Source organism: Oncorhynchus gorbuscha, linkage group LG19 (assembly GCF_021184085.1).
Source record: "Oncorhynchus gorbuscha isolate QuinsamMale2020 ecotype Even-year linkage group LG19, OgorEven_v1.0, whole genome shotgun sequence".
In the NCBI taxonomy this organism is placed as follows: Eukaryota; Metazoa; Chordata; class Actinopteri; order Salmoniformes; family Salmonidae; genus Oncorhynchus; species Oncorhynchus gorbuscha.
The window spans coordinates 28547349-28564127 of record NC_060191.1 but is presented as its reverse complement, the minus strand read 5'-3'; the positions used below and the strand labels follow the sequence as shown (position 1 = coordinate 28564127).

At 43.9% G+C, this 16779-nt stretch overlaps 1 protein-coding gene across 10 annotated transcripts in view; it reads left to right on the top strand.

Moving 5' to 3' along the window:
- plecb (plectin b) overlaps positions 1-16779 on the top strand; it is a 93788-nt gene that overhangs the window by 45839 nt on the left and 31170 nt on the right. For 4 of the 10 annotated variants that reach the window (XM_046313362.1, XM_046313359.1, XM_046313364.1 and 1 more), the window contains exons 3-9: positions 3197-3286; positions 4810-4887; positions 5089-5181; positions 8063-8229; positions 12145-12260; positions 12841-12941; positions 13816-13935. In XM_046313362.1, the coding sequence (XP_046169318.1) occupies positions 3197-3286; positions 4810-4887; positions 5089-5181; positions 8063-8229; positions 12145-12260; positions 12841-12941; positions 13816-13935 (765 nt within the window). Of the gene's footprint in view, positions 1-2198; positions 2214-3196; positions 3287-3847; positions 3884-4809; positions 4888-5088; positions 5194-8062; positions 8230-12144; positions 12261-12840; positions 12942-13815; positions 13936-16779 lie in introns of all 10 variants that reach the window. The other 6 variants (XM_046313361.1, XM_046313360.1, XM_046313357.1 and 3 more) reach the window with 4 other exon arrangements.

Below are 16779 nucleotides of genomic sequence, written 5' to 3'. Positions count from 1 at the left end.
TTTCGTCTCCTCAACTTGCTCAATTTCCACATTGTTCATTACAAGATGTTGTTGAGGTTTAGGTTTTAGTGAATGACTTGTCCCAAATACAATGCTTTTAGTTTTGGAAACATTTAGTACCAACTTATTCATTGCTACCCATTCCGAAACTAACCTCAGCTCTTTGTTAAGCGTTTCAGTCATTTCAGTCGCTGTAGTAGCTCAGTTATGTATAGTGTTGAGTCATCCACATACAGAGACACACTGGCCTTACTCAAAGCCAGTGGCATGTCGTTAGTTAATATTGAAAATAGTAAGGGGCCTAAACAGCTACCCTGGAGAATTCCTGCTTCTATCAGGATTATGTTTGAGAGGCTTCCATTAAAGAACACCCTGTGTGTTCTGTTAGACAAGTAACGATTTATCCACATTATAGCAGGGGGTGTAAAGCCATAACACACAAGTTTTTCCAGCAGCAGACTATGATCGATAATGTCGAAAGCTACACTGAAGTCTAACAAGACTGCCCATACAATCGTTTTATCATCCATTTCTTTCAGACACTCATCAGTCGTTTGTGTAAGTGCCGTGCTTATTGAGTGTCCTTCCCTACAGGCGTGCTGAAAGTCTGTTGTCAATTTGTTTACTGTCAAATAGCATTGTATCTGGTCAAACACAAATTTTTTCTAGAAGTTTACTACGGGTTGGTAACAGACTGATTGGTCGACTATTTGAGCCAGTAAAGGGAGCTTTACTATTCTTTGGTGGGGGATGACTTTAGCTTCCCTCCAGGCCATGAGTGCACACACTTTCTAGTAGGCTTAAATTGAAGATGTGGCAATATCGTCCCCTATTATCCTCAGTCATTTTCCATCCAGATTGTCAGACCCTGGTGGCGTGTCAATGTAGATAGACAACAATAATTTTTCCAACAATAATTCTGGGACTGTAGAATGCCTTAGAACTTAAGTTGGATATTGACTGATTTTGAGGTAATTTGGCCTATAGTCACAAACTGTCATATTGTAGCCCCAAGCAGTTGAACTGAATAGAAACACTTGAATGTTATGCGATCTTGTCCCCTCAGTTCCAGACATACAATATAATACAGTACAGTATAATACATACAGTATAATGTTGTTGAAGTTGGAGACTTCGTTGAAGTTGGACAATCTTACGTGATTAATGTGTTAACAGTGGTCCCTAGTGGCCATCAACCCTCACTGCATTTCAAACTTCCATGGATGGAGTGTGTACGCCACAGGTGGGCAGGAGTGAGTTACTGTGTTCACACACAGGGTTATATAACTACTTATAACACACAGTATTACATAAGTACTCAATATTTACCAGATGCCAGTAATAAATCAAGGTAGTGAGTGTTACAACTTGCAGGGACGAGAATTGCATACATACCTGTGCGAGGCCAGTACATGTTTTTCACAAGATTAAACACACTGACACAGTAGAACAGCATTACATGCAATCTCCCAATATTAACCATGTGTTTAAGCACTGATATTAGGAACTATTTTGACCACACTCTTTTATTCTATTCATCTAACTTCTTTTATTTTCTTTCATCATTTTTAATCATTTTATATCATCTCAGGCTCATTTATTTGATTTGATTGATTTAACCTTTATTTAACTAGGCAAGTCAGTTAAGAACAAATTCTTGTTTACAATGACGGCCTACCAAAAGGCAAAAGGACTCCTGCGAGGATGGGGGCTGGGATTAAAGATTTCATAAACATTTTATAAAAATAGAGGACAAAACAAACATCACGGCAAATAAGACCACACAACACTACATAGAGACCTAAGATGACGACATAGCATGGTAGCAACACAACATGGTAGCAGCACAAAGGAGGGTACAAACATTATTGGGCACCGACAACAGCACAAAGGGCAAGAAGGTAGAGACAACAATACATCACGCAAAGCAGCCACAACTGCCAGTAAGAGTGTCCATGATTGAGTCTTTGAATGAAGAGATTGAGAGAAAACTGTCCAGTTTCAGGGGTTTGTTGCCCCTCGTTCATCGCCAGCTGCAGCGAACTGGAAAGACGAGCGACCCGGGGATGTGTGTGCTTTGGGGACCTTTAACGGAACGTGACTCATGATCATATTCTCTTCATCTTTCTGTCATTCTCTCTCTCTATTTCCTTGTTCTCTTCATCTCATCCCTCGTCCGCGCTTCCTCCTCCGTCCAGCATGGGGCAGCAGAGGTAGGTGCCGGCAAGCCCCAGCAGGAGGGCACTGTATGTGGGACACATTCTGATGAGCATGTAGCGCACCTGAACACTATCCCCTCCCCACACCTTTGCCATCACTGTGAAAGTATGAGGAATTACGCTGACGCTGTCACACAGAAATAGGCCTATGCCTTGTGGACCGTGGGCCAAACCCTAACTTGAGATATGTGCGAGTAACTAGGGCTTGGTCACGTAAATCACGCGCTTATGCCAATGGGAGGTTTGTCCAGGTTATGTGCACAGACCTCAAGTGTTAGGACTATGTGTTGCACAATGAAGTACATACTTTTGAGGCATGCAGTCCCTTCGCATTTTGGATGAAAGCTACTTTTAAATCCTTCAGTTTCAGTCGTTTCCTACGCTCCGCTCCGTAAGCTTTCACCCTCTTCTGCTCACGATGACCGTGTATCTTTCTTACTGGAATTGATTATAGCATGCGCCCAGTCCCAAGACTCTAGACTATCTGTTTTCATTTGCACGTATCCGTTTGCCTACGTTCGTACTGTTTACTTAGTTGTTTTTGACTGTCATTTTATTTTATGAAGACCCCCTGACTTCCATCCATCATCTCTCAGTAGATCTGGCAGCTGCCACAGGTGTCTTGGGTGTCCAACGCAGGCCGATTGGTTGCCTGCAGCCGTGCATTCCTGTCCCTTGTACAGATGTACTGGCGGAGAGCGAGAGCTGCAGGCTCCTAGCCTGAGCTGTGTAGACTGATTGAGAGGAGCTTGAACATTTTGTATAATTTTATACAGGAAAGATTGGTTATTCTTTCCAAGGTTTACTGTAAGAGGATGATCCCCCATGTCTAGGTGCCCTGTCAACAGACTCATAACCAGATCCGGAATATTAAAATGTTATTACACAAATACAATGCATAGTTTGTAGGTATTTTGTCTTAGGTGTTGCACAAAGTAAATACATTGTGATGACAACCTTCTCTTTGTGTTCCACAGTCACAGAGTCAGGTGACTGATCTGTATGAAGACCTGAGAGATGGACACAACCTGATCTCCCTCCTGGAGGTCCTCTCTGGGGAGACACTGGTGAGTACTGCTGACTTCGGATTGGCGAATGGACTGGCCTGTACCTCTGATCCTGACTTCTGATTGGCAAATGGACTGACCTCTGCATCTGTAACGGACCTCGATCCAAACCCCCCACGCTGAACCAAGGCCCGACCCTAAGTAACAAAAGTCTAGCCCTTATTTATACCTCCCTCTCATTCCAGTCGCTGGAAATATGAACTATTTGCAGTTGTTTAGATTTTTTAAACAAGTCAGTAAGTCAACACTGGACGCTTGCACATTATGATGATGCGTTCTAGGTTACTGCAGATCTCTCGGGAAGCCTTGCACTCTGTCTCTGCTACAGTAGCTCATCGCTCTGCTGGTCTCTGCTCATCTACCAGACGCCTCCATGGTCCTAACACAATAACCCCACTTTGGCTTCTCTTTTTGTACTGTGTGCTCCTGTCTGACCTTTCTCTGGTTCTCCTTCCCCCCTCCTCATGTCCCCCTCTTTACCCCCTACACTTTCCCCCCTTTCCTGTATGCTGAACTTTGGCCGATGCCTCCTCTCTTTGCACTGCTCTTTGCTGGAGCTAGGCAAGGGAGAGAGACGTGGTCAGGAACTTGCGGTTGGTGAGTGGGGTTTTCTGTAACTCGGCTCCATTTTCTTCTTCTACTTCCTGTGGCTTGAGTCATCCGTTACCCAGTGGCTCAGCTGTGCATGATGTCACTTCCTGTGCTTATGATTCCATTAATTATTTTTCCTTTGGCCGTCACTTATTTATCATTGACAAGCTTGCAAAGACTGAGTTGCATTAACCATTTCGCTGCTGGCTATGAACAAAAAACGCTCGTATATTGATAGGTGCCATGGCTGAATGAAGGAAGGGCATGATTGTCTAACTACTTTATTGACTCTAGTCATTGACCCTATAACAATACTTAAGCATTGGAAATTATCCATTTGAAAATAGCTTTATTGTTTCTGTTTCTCTCAATTACTAATGCTTATTGCATAGCACAAATACAGTATTCTTTGGAAGTGGAAGTCTTCGATTCATTGTTCTCCCGTCAGAACACATGACCGAAGTGGTGACACAATTCAAAACCATCCAAAGATTCCTGTACCCAATAGCTAATCATGGTATTGGCTCAGCCTCTTTCACTCCAAATATATATCCTATTTACCTCTGTGTTTTATCTTTCGAAGGTGAAGAACAGGTAGGTACACTAACGAATGACGTCATTAATGTGGTTTTACAATGAGGGAAGTTGTACTCGGAGATCTGTGCGATGCATCAGTTATTCGTCGTATTCTTTGTCATTCATCTTTTTCTTTTGGAGGAAAACCATGTGTACTCTTGTCATCGAGTCTGCAATTTTAGTTCCCAATTTCTCTTTTCCCGCTTTGTTGGATATTGTCGTAGCTGCATCACATTTTTCTCTTCCGACGTAGTCTCACTCTCCTTTCTCGAAAGCCTCTTCGAAGGTAGCATTAACTCCTGTCCAGTCTGTTTCTAACCCCTCTCGCTCTCTCGCTCCTCTCGCTCTCTCTCCAGCCCAGAGAGAAAGGCCGCATGAGATTCCACAAGCTGCAGAATGTACAGATTGCACTGGACTTCCTCAAACACCGACAGGTAAGAGAAACAGCAATTGAAATGTAATAATGGAAATGATGTAACAAATGATTTACCATCTTGTACTGTATTAAGATGACTTACTGTAAGTGACATGACTGAGGACTATCTCAATGCATTGGAACAGGGTAATAATGTATCTACTATGATGTGAACTACTATAATTGTTAAGTCTCGCTCTTCTCTGTCGTCCAATCACAGGTCAAGCTGGTGAACATCAGAAACGATGACATCGCGGATGGCAACCCCAAGCTGACCCTCGGGCTGATATGGACCATCATCCTTCACTTCCAGGTGTCCTACTCTGTCAGTGTTGTGTACCATTACCATATAGCTCCTCATCCTCCTACTTCCTTGGCTCTGATCCAAGCCAATCAGTAACAATCACAAATTGAACTCAATCCAATCACCTGTAATCCATTATCTCAATCATTCGAGATGTTACCACATCGCTTTCATAAAATCACATTACTATCAAATCTGTTATCAAATTATTCTCAAATATATTTCAACCGTAGTATTATTACAGTTGAATAATTATAATTATTAAAACAGATTAAACTCCAGCCTCTTCATAGTAGGCTAATGTACTATAGGCCATGCTAACCCTTCCTGATAATTAATGATCATGCTTTAATTTAGTTATTTTGAAACATGGAAAGAATAAGGAAGTGATCTTATGATGTAGGATGAAGTGTTGCAATACAATAGCATCAGTGTGTGTGTGTGTGTGTGTGTGTGTGTGTGTGTGTGTGTGTGTGTGTGTGTGTGTGTGTGTGTGTGTGTGTGTGTGTGTGTGTGTGTGTGTGTGTGTGTGTGTGTGTGTGTGTGTGTGTGTGTGTGTGTGTGTGTGTGTGTGTGAATCACTCTCCCCATGCTTCCCAAGGGAAAGGAGTGGCATAACTTTGACCCACTGGACAAAAACTGGTTGAATCAACGTTTTTTCCACATATTTTCAACCCCCAAAAAATCTGTTATGCCGTTGAATCAACGTGGAAAACTTAATTGGATTTGCAGAAAGTCATCAACGTAAGGGAATTTTGTCTTTTTTTCAGAGGTGGAAAAAGTACCCAATTGTCATACTTGAGTAAAAGTATAGATACCTTAATAGAAAGTTACTCAAGTAAAAGTGGAAGTCATCCGGTAAAATACAACTTTAGTAAAAGTCTAAAAGTATTTAGTTTTAAATATACTTAAGTATCAAAAGTAGAAGTCATATAAAATTCCTTATATTAAGCAAAGCAGACGGCACCATTTTCTTGTTTTTAAAATGTGTGGACAGCCAGGGGCTCACTCCCACACTCAGACATTATTTACAAAAGATGCATTTGTGTTTAGTGAGTCTGCCAGATCAGAGGCAGAAGGGATGACCAGGTGTTCTCTTGATAAGTGCTTGAATTGGACCATTTTCCTGTCCTGCTAACTAAGCATTCATAATGTAACTAGTACTTTTTGTTGTCAGGGAAAATGTATAAAGTAAAAAGTACAATATTTTTTGATAGGAATGTAGTGAAGTAAAAGTTGTCAAAAATATAAATAGTAAAGTACAGATACCCCCAAAAACGACTTAAGTATTTTTACTTAAGTACTTTTACACCACTGCTTTTTTTCACACAACTTTGAACCAAAATCGAATGACGTGGTGACATTTTTTGTTGATTTCACGTTAGTTGACAACAATTGTAAATCAACACTAGACATTGAACTGACCTCTGTGTCCAGTCTTACTGAACAATTTCAATAATAATTTCAAATACTTTAGCTAAACTTGATCGAATTTGCCTGGCTTAAAGGAACCAATACAATAGTCAAACCCTGCCTATCCGGCACCCCAGGTGGGCTTAAGTAAACATGAAAAGTATTTGAAAGATGTCAAATAGTATTTGAACCCAGGTCTGTGAGGGACCCATGTTCCGATGAAGGCAGAGGAAATAAAAGAACATTGTGTCCTGCAAACTATTCCCCACGGTAGCATTGACTATTGGTTCCATTAAGCCAAGCTAAAGTATTTGAAATGATTTCAAATAGTATTTGAAACCAGGTCTGATACCTCCCTTACTTGCTATGTTATGCTGTAAAACCTTTGTGAAATAACACATGGGCTTTCTATAACACAACATTATTTGATTAAAGAAGGAGTGGCACTGCCAGTTAAGATGGAGCAGTAAGCCCAAGTGGCAGCCATGGTTGAGCAGGGCACAGGAAGAGATGTTGGTTCTGCAGTCAGACTGGTGTAATACCCACTGGGCACAGACATCAGTTCAAATTCTAGTTTTGATTTACATTTTCATTGGTTTACTGCACTCCGTGTACTGCGTTGGCTAGAGAGGCGTATCTCTCATTTCTCAGAAGGAGGGGGGGGGACATCAGGGCCGAAGCCTGGTGAGTCATCATAGGCATTCTACTCTTCTTTAGAGGGGAGAGGTTTAGGGTGGGGCCATCGAGGGGTGGATTGGATCCCGAGGAGAACACACAGACACACACACTTACAGTATACCCACACACACCGACTACAGAAAGAGACCAGTAGGCAGAGATTTTGGTAATTGAGCAGTCTTTTTGGCAAGAACAGAGAGTACCCTCTGAGCCTCTGGTGACTGTGACTCATTTCATTTCCCTTCCGGCCCAAATAAAAAGATAATTTAAAAAAACAGTCCTGCCACATTAGCCAATGGACAGATAGTGCTTAAGTTGTGTCTGGAGACCCAAAGCAGGAGCAGTCTCCACTGGACATTCCTCCCACCTACCCAATGACCTAGGAATTGAGATCTAGTTGGCGGTTCCCTTTGATGTCACATATGTACTGTTGATGACAGGAGTTGCCTCCCCTGGCAGATCATTGAGGGGAACAAACCTGATTCAGATTGAGCCAGAATATCATATGATTGAATCAAACCCCATCCTTACAATGCATCATCGATTTTTCTCAAATAGATTATATCTTTATTGTTTCCAACTATCTCCTTCTGCCACCATGACAAGCAGGGTTTGGTGTCAATTCCATATCAATACAGTCGATCCAGGAAGTGAACTGAAACTCAGTTTTCTATTCCAAATCTCATTTTCATCCATTTAGCTTCCTGCATTGACAAAATGTAAATGGAATTGACCCCAACCCTGGTGGCGTGTGGCCTCCTCCCCTGTCTAACCCCCGGTATCTGTCCTCCCCTGTTAGATCTCGGACATCCAGGTGAATGGCCAATCAGACGACATGTCGGCCAAGGAGAAGCTGCTGATGTGGTCCCAGCGCATGGTGGATGGTTACCAGGGCATCCGCTGTGACAACTTCACCACCAGCTGGAGGGACGGCAAGCTCTTCAGCGCCGTCATCCACAAACACCAGTACGTGGTCCTCTGTAGCTCAGTTGGTAGAAACATGCTGCTTGTAGTGACAGGATACTGGGTTCGATTCCCGGGACCACCTGTACGGAAAATGTTTGATTGGAAAAAGGGATGCCACGTTTCCAACAGGTCACTTCGTCAAATATCTGCCCTGCTAGAGTTGCCCCGGTCAATTGTAAGTGCTTTTATTGTGAAGTAGAAACGTCTAGGAGCAACAACGGCTCAGCCGTAAAGTGGTAGGCCACACAAGCTCACAGAACAGGACCGCGGGGGTGCTAAATCGTGTAGCATGTAAAAATTGCCTATCTTCAGTTTCAGCACTATCTACAAAGTTCCAAACTGCCTCTGGAAGCAACGTCAGCACAAGAACTGTTTGTCGGGACCATCATGAAATGGGTTTCCATGGCAAAGCAGCCGCACACAAGCCTAAGATCACCATGTACGATGCCAGGCATCGGCTGGAGTGGTGTAAAGCTTTACACAGCTAAAGTGGTGTAAAGCTCGCCACCATTGAACTCTGGAGCAGTGGAAACACGTTCTTTGGAGTGATGAATCACGCTTCACTATCTGGCAGCCCTGGGGACGAATCTGGGTTTGGCGGATGCCAGGAGAACGCTACCTGCCCCAATGCATAGTGTCAACTGTAAAGTTTGGTGGAGGAGGAATCATGGTCTGGGGCTGTTTTTCATGGTTCGGCTAGGTCCCTTAGTTCCAGTGAAGGTAAATCTTAAGGCTACAGCTTCCAACTTTGTGGCAACAGTTTGGGGAAGGCCCTTTCTTGTTTCAGCATGACAATTCCCCGGTGCACAAAGTGAGGTTCATAAAGAAATGGTTCGTCGAGATTGGTATGGAAGAACTTGACTGGCCTACACAGAGCCATGACCTCAACCCAATTGAACACCTTTGGGATGAATTGGAATGCCGACTGTGAGCCAGGCCTAATCGCCCAACATCAGTGCCCAACCTCACTAATGCTCTTGTGGCTAGATGGAAGCAAGTCCCTGCACCAACGTTCCAAAATCTAGTGGAAAGCCTTCCCAGAAGAGTGAAGGCTGTTATAGCAGCAAAGGGGGGACCAACTCCATATTAATGTCCATGATTTTGGATCGAGCTGTCCAACGAGCAGGTGTCCACATCATTTTAGTCATGTAAGTGTATATGAGTACAAATGTAGACTATCAGGTACATAATCAATCAGACACGGCCTTCAGTTTTGACAAGCGAGAGAGAAGTTTTCCATGTCTTATAAAAGAAGGTTGTGTATCCACTTCGTGTTTTATTTCTCAGTTCTGACTTGTCCTGAGGTAAATTACGTTTTTACATCTAACTCTGTAGTTGTTCAATCTCCTCTCCTGGCCGTACTTGATCGTACAGGTTTCAGGCAGCTCTAATAAGACATTTATTTGAACCTGTCATTGCCCTGGGCTTGGAATACCACAGGTGGGTGTTGTCTCAGATGGATACAGGTACTGGCACTGATTTGAGCACTTACTGTATATGCTGTTATTATTACGTTATTAGACTCACTAATGCCCATTCAGATGGAGAGGGTGCTGTCTGAGGCACCTGGGTGGTGTAGAATTGGGAAAGATGGTGTTTCTTTACTTGTCCCTTTCATAAGAATCTATTTTCCTTGGGAGCCTTGGACTAGAGGAGTGACCAGTTGAGTTCTCAGTGAATCACTCCTTCTGTTAAATATTACAATGGCCTTAGAGCTGCTTTAGTCTCTGCTGATTCATACAGTTACGTATATAGACATGAATATGAGAGCGGACGAGTGGAGACATGTCTGTGGTCTCTCAAAGTGGGAGGCGGAGTCCTAAAAAGCCACAGAGACGGGGCTCATTATCTGTAAATAATAGGGGTCTTCCAGCACCTAACATGTAATGAAAGCAGCACCCTGCACATCCCCAGGGAGTCTGAATGAAACATGAGAGCGACTGAAAAAGAGGGCCATGTGGTGAGGGGAAACTTGGGTGAATACCCAGCCAGGCGTGGCACAACAGGAAGGAAGAAAGAGAGGCCCACAGGGCAGGTTCAATCAAAGCTGTGCGTGTACCTGCAAAGTTCAGCTACACCCTGCTCCCTCTAACAGAGAGCGAGAGAGAGAACACTTTTTTTTTTTACGGTTTTGAGTGTCACCTAAGGCAGTCTATTTAGTAGCTTATTTTCATAAAGAGAGAGGTGTGTCACTGTAACACTCCTACTCAAGCGACGAACACTGCAGAGTTACTTTTTGCACAGCCTGCAGTCTGCACTATCCGCCAATTTGAGGCCCTTTTTTTAACAGCTTATTTGGAGGTTTGAATGTTGTTGTCACGCTGGGAACTAAGGACCTAACTGGTGAAAGTTACAGTTGACATCGGGGGAGCTGTTTTGGATAGACCGGGCTGAGGTTGGGAGGTCAGGTCAGAGGGGATGACAGCAGTTAGCCTCCTAGTGGTACAGAGATGTTTCTTCTTTCACGGAGAGGGTTGAGCACTCTTTGTAACCTCGACGTGACGATTGTGAAGACGTCCTATTGAAGACGTAAATGCTCGGGTGGGATTTACCTGCACATTCTGCAGACATGGACCCGACTGTTTCCCGAACAAACACCAAACCATCACCTTGTTAAAATGGTTGGAGCAGCACGCCTTTTGGAATTGGAATTTCACCGTTAAGTGCAACGCTTTCACTTGCCACTGGATGAGTACGAAACATCGAGCCAGCTAGCTCTCTGTTTTGGGGGGACTACAACTCCCAGAAGGCACCATGATGTCGAGTCTGAAGAGGAAGCTGTCCACAAAGTCCAGAAAGAGGACTGGCTGCTCGTCCAGCAGGGGCGCAGGCTTGGTCAGCTCATTGGAAGACCGCGTGGTCATGCAGTGTGACAATATCCCCTCGGAAGGCTCCTCCTGGGACTCGGGCCAGGGATCCCACGGCTCAGTAGCCCACTCCAGCTGCGACTCCCACTCAGGGGACCAGGAATTGGGCCAGGGGACAGGGCTGGGACATGACTGCAGCCCCCACAGCCTCCAGGGAGGGGAGGGGAGGCTAGTCAGCCCCAGTAGGGTAGAAGAGAGGCCCCCCAGGCCACGGAAGCAGCTCTCTTTTACGGAGATGCAGTGCCTGGAATCGGACCCAAGCCCTGGGGACTACTACACTGTTCGCTCCACCCTTCATGTCAAATCGCTGTACGGGTCTGCTCTAAGCTTCTCTCTTATTTGTCTTGGGCTTTACTTATGGAGTATATCAGAATAATGTGAACATATTGTAAAGAGAGAATGAGTACACTGTGCCATTAAAGAAATAGAATAAGTTCTAAACAGTGCCTTTTGGTTCTCAGTGGATGCAATGAAAAATGAAATCGAGAGGGAACAGAGTTTTTGTTGTTGTAATGTTTACATTGGTCAAGAATTGAATTTGAGTAACGGCATGCTTTGAATGTTTCCCTATGGTTATTTTCTGTTCACTTCCACTCATCTGCACCACGGAGAGGATGGTAAACGGGGAGCGAGTCTAGGTGCTTATCTAATTTGAAACATGGCTGCCCTTGTTGTCTGCTGCAGCCCCATGTAACATTCCGTTCATTTATAGATGCCAAGCACCCCAGGGAAGGCAGGTGTTCACTTACAGATATCTGCCATGTCTGTAGCTCAGTTGGTAGAGCATGGCGCTTGTTAAGCCAGGGTAGTGGGTTCGATCCCCGGGACCACCCATACGTAGAATGTATGCACACATGACTGTAAGTCGCTTTGGATAAAAGCGTCTGCTAAATGGCATATATTATTATATTACGTGGCATTTTTATTTAGGACAAGCAATATGTAGGTAGGAATGATCCGTGTCTGCCCGGCCAGTCCTTATACCCTCATTTGTCTACACTGCCTGTACACCAATCGTGACTGATGTCCCATGGTTCTGTCTCTGCAGGCCTAGACTCATTGACATGAGTAAGGTGTACCGCCAGACCAACGTGCAGAACCTTGAGTACGCCTTCAACGTGGCCGAGACGGACCTGGGCGTGACACGCCTGTTGGATCCAGAGGGTAAGACTGCACGGAGCTCCTCCAGTGCATGCACATGTGAAGATGGCTGACCTCAACACCAGGGGTGGAATCATAAGTGCACACTGTAGCAAAGAGTTGCAAAATGTTTCGCAAACGGAAAACGTTTTTTCCAACAAAAACAATAGCTTCTATTTGGCAAATTCCCTCCCCATTTTGTTGTTTGCTTCTGGTTTGTTCCTAGTGAATGCACCCCAGGTTCTCCAACCACGTCCCACCTAACTTTGTACTTTTGCTATTTAATGGAAGGAGAGTCAGGGGTGAGTCAGGGGTGAGAGCCGTGTCCAATCAACTATTTTGATAGCTTACTCCCTTCTCCACATCCACCATGAACATGATCTAGGTGTATAACTAATGTTTACACACATCTTCACATACCAACCAATGATTGGGTGCACTTCACTTTTTGTTATACAATGAAAGGTCCTCATCCTAAAAAAAATGTACAAAGTAACTAATAACACCTCAAAGTACTTAATCCCGTTTTTGGTATTTGCGGCATCTCCATTCCTCTTTCGCTGTGAAAAACCCCCATCTATAAACACACAAATGATTTCCCCAGATGTTGACGTGCCGCACCCTGATGAGAAGTCCATCATCACCTACGTGTCGTCCCTGTATGACGCCATGCCCCGGGATGTCCAGGATGGAATCCAGGCTAACGTGAGTGTACTTCTGACCGCCGCTGATCTCTGATCACTTCATAATTATTTTTACAAGATTGTCCCTAAACCTGATATACTCACAAACTGGACACCTCATGTCCCGAGACTCTAATTGATCCATTTTTAAAAAAGGACACGCTATAAAGCCACTGTTATTGCATTCAAACACCTACTTTCAAGGAGAGTTCATTCAGGGAAACTCCTGGATTATGGCTTGTGACAGTCAGAACATGTAATTGCTTAATTTATGACACTGACAGCAAGAGCCGCTTCAGTTTGGGACTACAGTAGAAGTCCTGCCATCCTAAATGGAGCTGCTGGAAATTAGCAACCTTCTGTGTTTACCTCGAAGGACTTTCTACCCAATAAACACCCCTCTCACACCACAGCATGATCACAGCACACAGAAGAGAGCTGTTGGGAAAGCAGAATGGTGTACTGTATTGTATTGCCAAAACAGATTTTAGAGTGCCATTTGTACTCCAATGCTAACTAAAGATGTACTAGGTAAAGGTAAAGTAGGGGACTTTTGTAAAGGAGGGAACTTTTGTTTACGTACACACACACTACATTATCATTCTCGCTCTCTCTCTTTCAATTTAACCTGCTTTATTGGCATGATGTAACAATGTACTGTACATGTTGCCAAAGCGTAATAATAATCAATATTGTCAACGGGACAATCAGTAACAACATTCACTCACTCACTCACACTCCGCTCCCTGTCCAGCCACACAAGGCTGGGCCTGTTGACACCTAATTGAGTGAGGGTGGTGTGTGAGCAGGCGAGTCATTGTGGCTCTCCAGGAGAAGGCTCTTGGCTGTCTGTCGTTAAACCCCCGTCGTTGCCTGCTGTGTTCTCTGCGCCACAGGAGCTGGAGCTGCGCTGGACAGAGTACTATGAGCTGGTCACTATCATTCGGCAGTGGATAAGCCACCATGTCGTTATCTTCGGGGAGAGGAGGTTCCCAGGCAGCTATGAGGAGATAGAGGTGAGTCTCCTACCTGGACAGTTACTAGTAGGGCTGTTGTGAGTGGGAATGGAATGCTATCTGTGGCTGGTCACGTAATGCATTATTGTTCGAAAGGGGAGCGTGAATACTGTAACTTGGATAATGAAAATACTATATGTGTTTCTGTGTCTATATATCGGATCTGTAGCGAAGACATTTTTGGGGGGGCTGTGAATTATGATTCTAACATTTCTCCACTCACATTTTCTGTTGCCATCACTAAGCCTATTCAGAGATGACTGACATGATCAAATCGTTCTGGAAATGCATTTCTCTGAGCTCTTACTGATATGGATGCGCGTGTATATCGTCAGCGCTCGTGAGTCGCATGGTCGTTAAATAGTGAAGTCGTTATTGGGCGGCAGAGTAGCCTAGTGGTTAGAGTGTTGGGCTAGTTGAAAGGTTGCAAGATTGAGTCCCCGAGCTGACGAGGTAAAAAAATCTGTCGTTCTGCCCCTGAACAAGGCAGTTAAACCACTGTTCCCTGGTAGGCTGTCATTGAAAATAAGAATTTGTTCTTAATTGACTTGCCTAGTTAAATCAATGTATTAAAAAAAACAAATATGAACAAGCAGATAGCTCTGCCATTCGATCCCACATCAAACAGAGCAATTACAGTCTTGAGATTGCATTGTCTCGTGTGGTTGCATTGTGTGGCATCTGGCTGGGTGGCACTGGAGCTGAGAAAAGCAGACCTGAAGCCACACATTATTCTACCTAATCCTCGGTGGAATCTTCCGTACTGCCCCTCCCCATTCCCTGGCTAGCGTGCCTGCAACTTTCTCTGTGGAGACAAAGGGGACAGTCAGACAAAAGGCTAGGTCAGCTAAGTTCTCCTATTGGATAATGTATAAAACATTCATTAACCCTATCAGTTGCTGTAATCAGTTTCCAAATCTTATACAGTAGAGTCAAAGGAATTGTACAGTAAAATAGAGGAGGGCGCACCTCTGTGTCAAATTTCCTTTATCAACTGGAACACCTATTATGTGGCTTAAAATGGCATTATCAGAATGAGCAGTACAAGGCTGCGGATATTGTGCTTCAAGGTAGTCTTGTTCCAAGAACTCTTTTCCTAGAAAATGGTTCCCAAATACAGACAAAAGCCGTATCGATAGTCTCTATTTGTTTCTATTTGTGTCGATACACCGTCTGCGTCTTCTAATAAGGCACCTGACTGTTCTACGTAATACTTTTCCACGCCCCTTATCTTTGTTGGCTTGTGTTTTTATTTGGGAAGGTGTCTGAATAATCGGGTTAGCCACATTATTGATCTGGTTACCGTGTTGGATTTTGGTAATCCCATGTTTAATGGCCATTTGAAAAGGTCAAGCTCTGTGTGTATGTATGTGAATTAAGGACATGGGAACATGTTATAAACCTACAAGGTTGCAATCCTTTCTCAAGTAACGCCCACTGTGAGAATGTAAACATGTCAATGTAAACATGGAAGCAGAATCATCTCCTAGACTAGAGTCAATGGAAGCAGAATCATCTCCTAGACTGGAGTCAATGGAAGCAGAATCATCTCCTAGACTGGAGTCAATGGAAGCAGAATCATCTCCTAGACTAGAGTCAATGGAAGCAGAATCATCTCCTAGACTAGAGTCAATGGAAGCAGAATCATCTCCTAGACTAGTCAATGGAAGCAGAATCATCTCCTAGAGTCAATGGAAGCAGAATCATCTCCTAGACTAGAGTCAATGGAAGCAGAATCATCTCCTAGACTAGTCAATGGAAGCAGAATCATCTCCTAGACTAGTCAATGGAAGCAGAATCATCTCCTAGACTAGTCAATGGAAGCAGAATCATCTCCTAGACTAGTCAATGGAAGCAGAATCATCTCCTAGAGTCAATGGAAGCAGAATCATCTCCTAGACTAGAGTCAATGGAAGCAGAATCATCTCCTAGACTAGAGTCAATGGAAGCAGAATCATCTCCTAGACTAGAGTCAATGGAAGCAGAATCATCTCCTAGACTAGTCAATGGAAGCAGAATCATCTCCTAGACTAGAGTCAATGGAAGCAGAATCATCTCGTAGACTAGAGTCAATGGAAGCAGAATCATCTCCTAGACTAGTCAATGGAAGCAGAATCATCTCCTAGACTAGAGTCAATGGAAGCAGAATCATCTCCTAGACTGGAGTCAATGGAAGCAGAATCATCTCCTAGACTAGAGTCAATGGAAGCAGAATCATCTCCTAGACTAGAGTCAATGGAAGCAGAATCATCTCCTAGACTAGAGTCAATGGAAGCAGAATCATCTCCTAGACTAGAGTCAATGGAAGCAGAATCATCTCCTAGACTAGAGTCAATGGAAGCAGAATCATCTCCTAGACTAGAGTCAATGGAAGCAGAATCATCTCCTAGACTAGAGTCAATGGAAGCAGAATCATCTCCTAGACTCAATGAAGTCATCTCCTAGACTGGAAGCAGAATCATCTCCTAGACTAGAGTCAATGGAAGCAGAATCATCTCCTAGACTAGAGTCAATGGAAGCAGAATCATCTCCTAGACTAGAGTCAATGGAAGCAGAATCATCTCCTAGACTAGAGTCAATGGAAGCAGAATCATCTCCTAGACTAGAGTCAATGGAAGCAGAATCATCTCCTAGACTAGAGTCAATGGAAGCAGAATCATCTCCTAGACTAGAGTCAATGGAAGCAGAATCATCTCCTAGACTAGAGTCAATGGAAGCAGAATCATCTCCTAGACTAGAGTCAATGGAAGCAGAATCATCTCCTAGACTAGAGTCAATGGAAGCAGAATCATCTCCTAGACTAGAGTCAATGGAAGCAGAATCATCTCCTAGACTAGAGTCAAT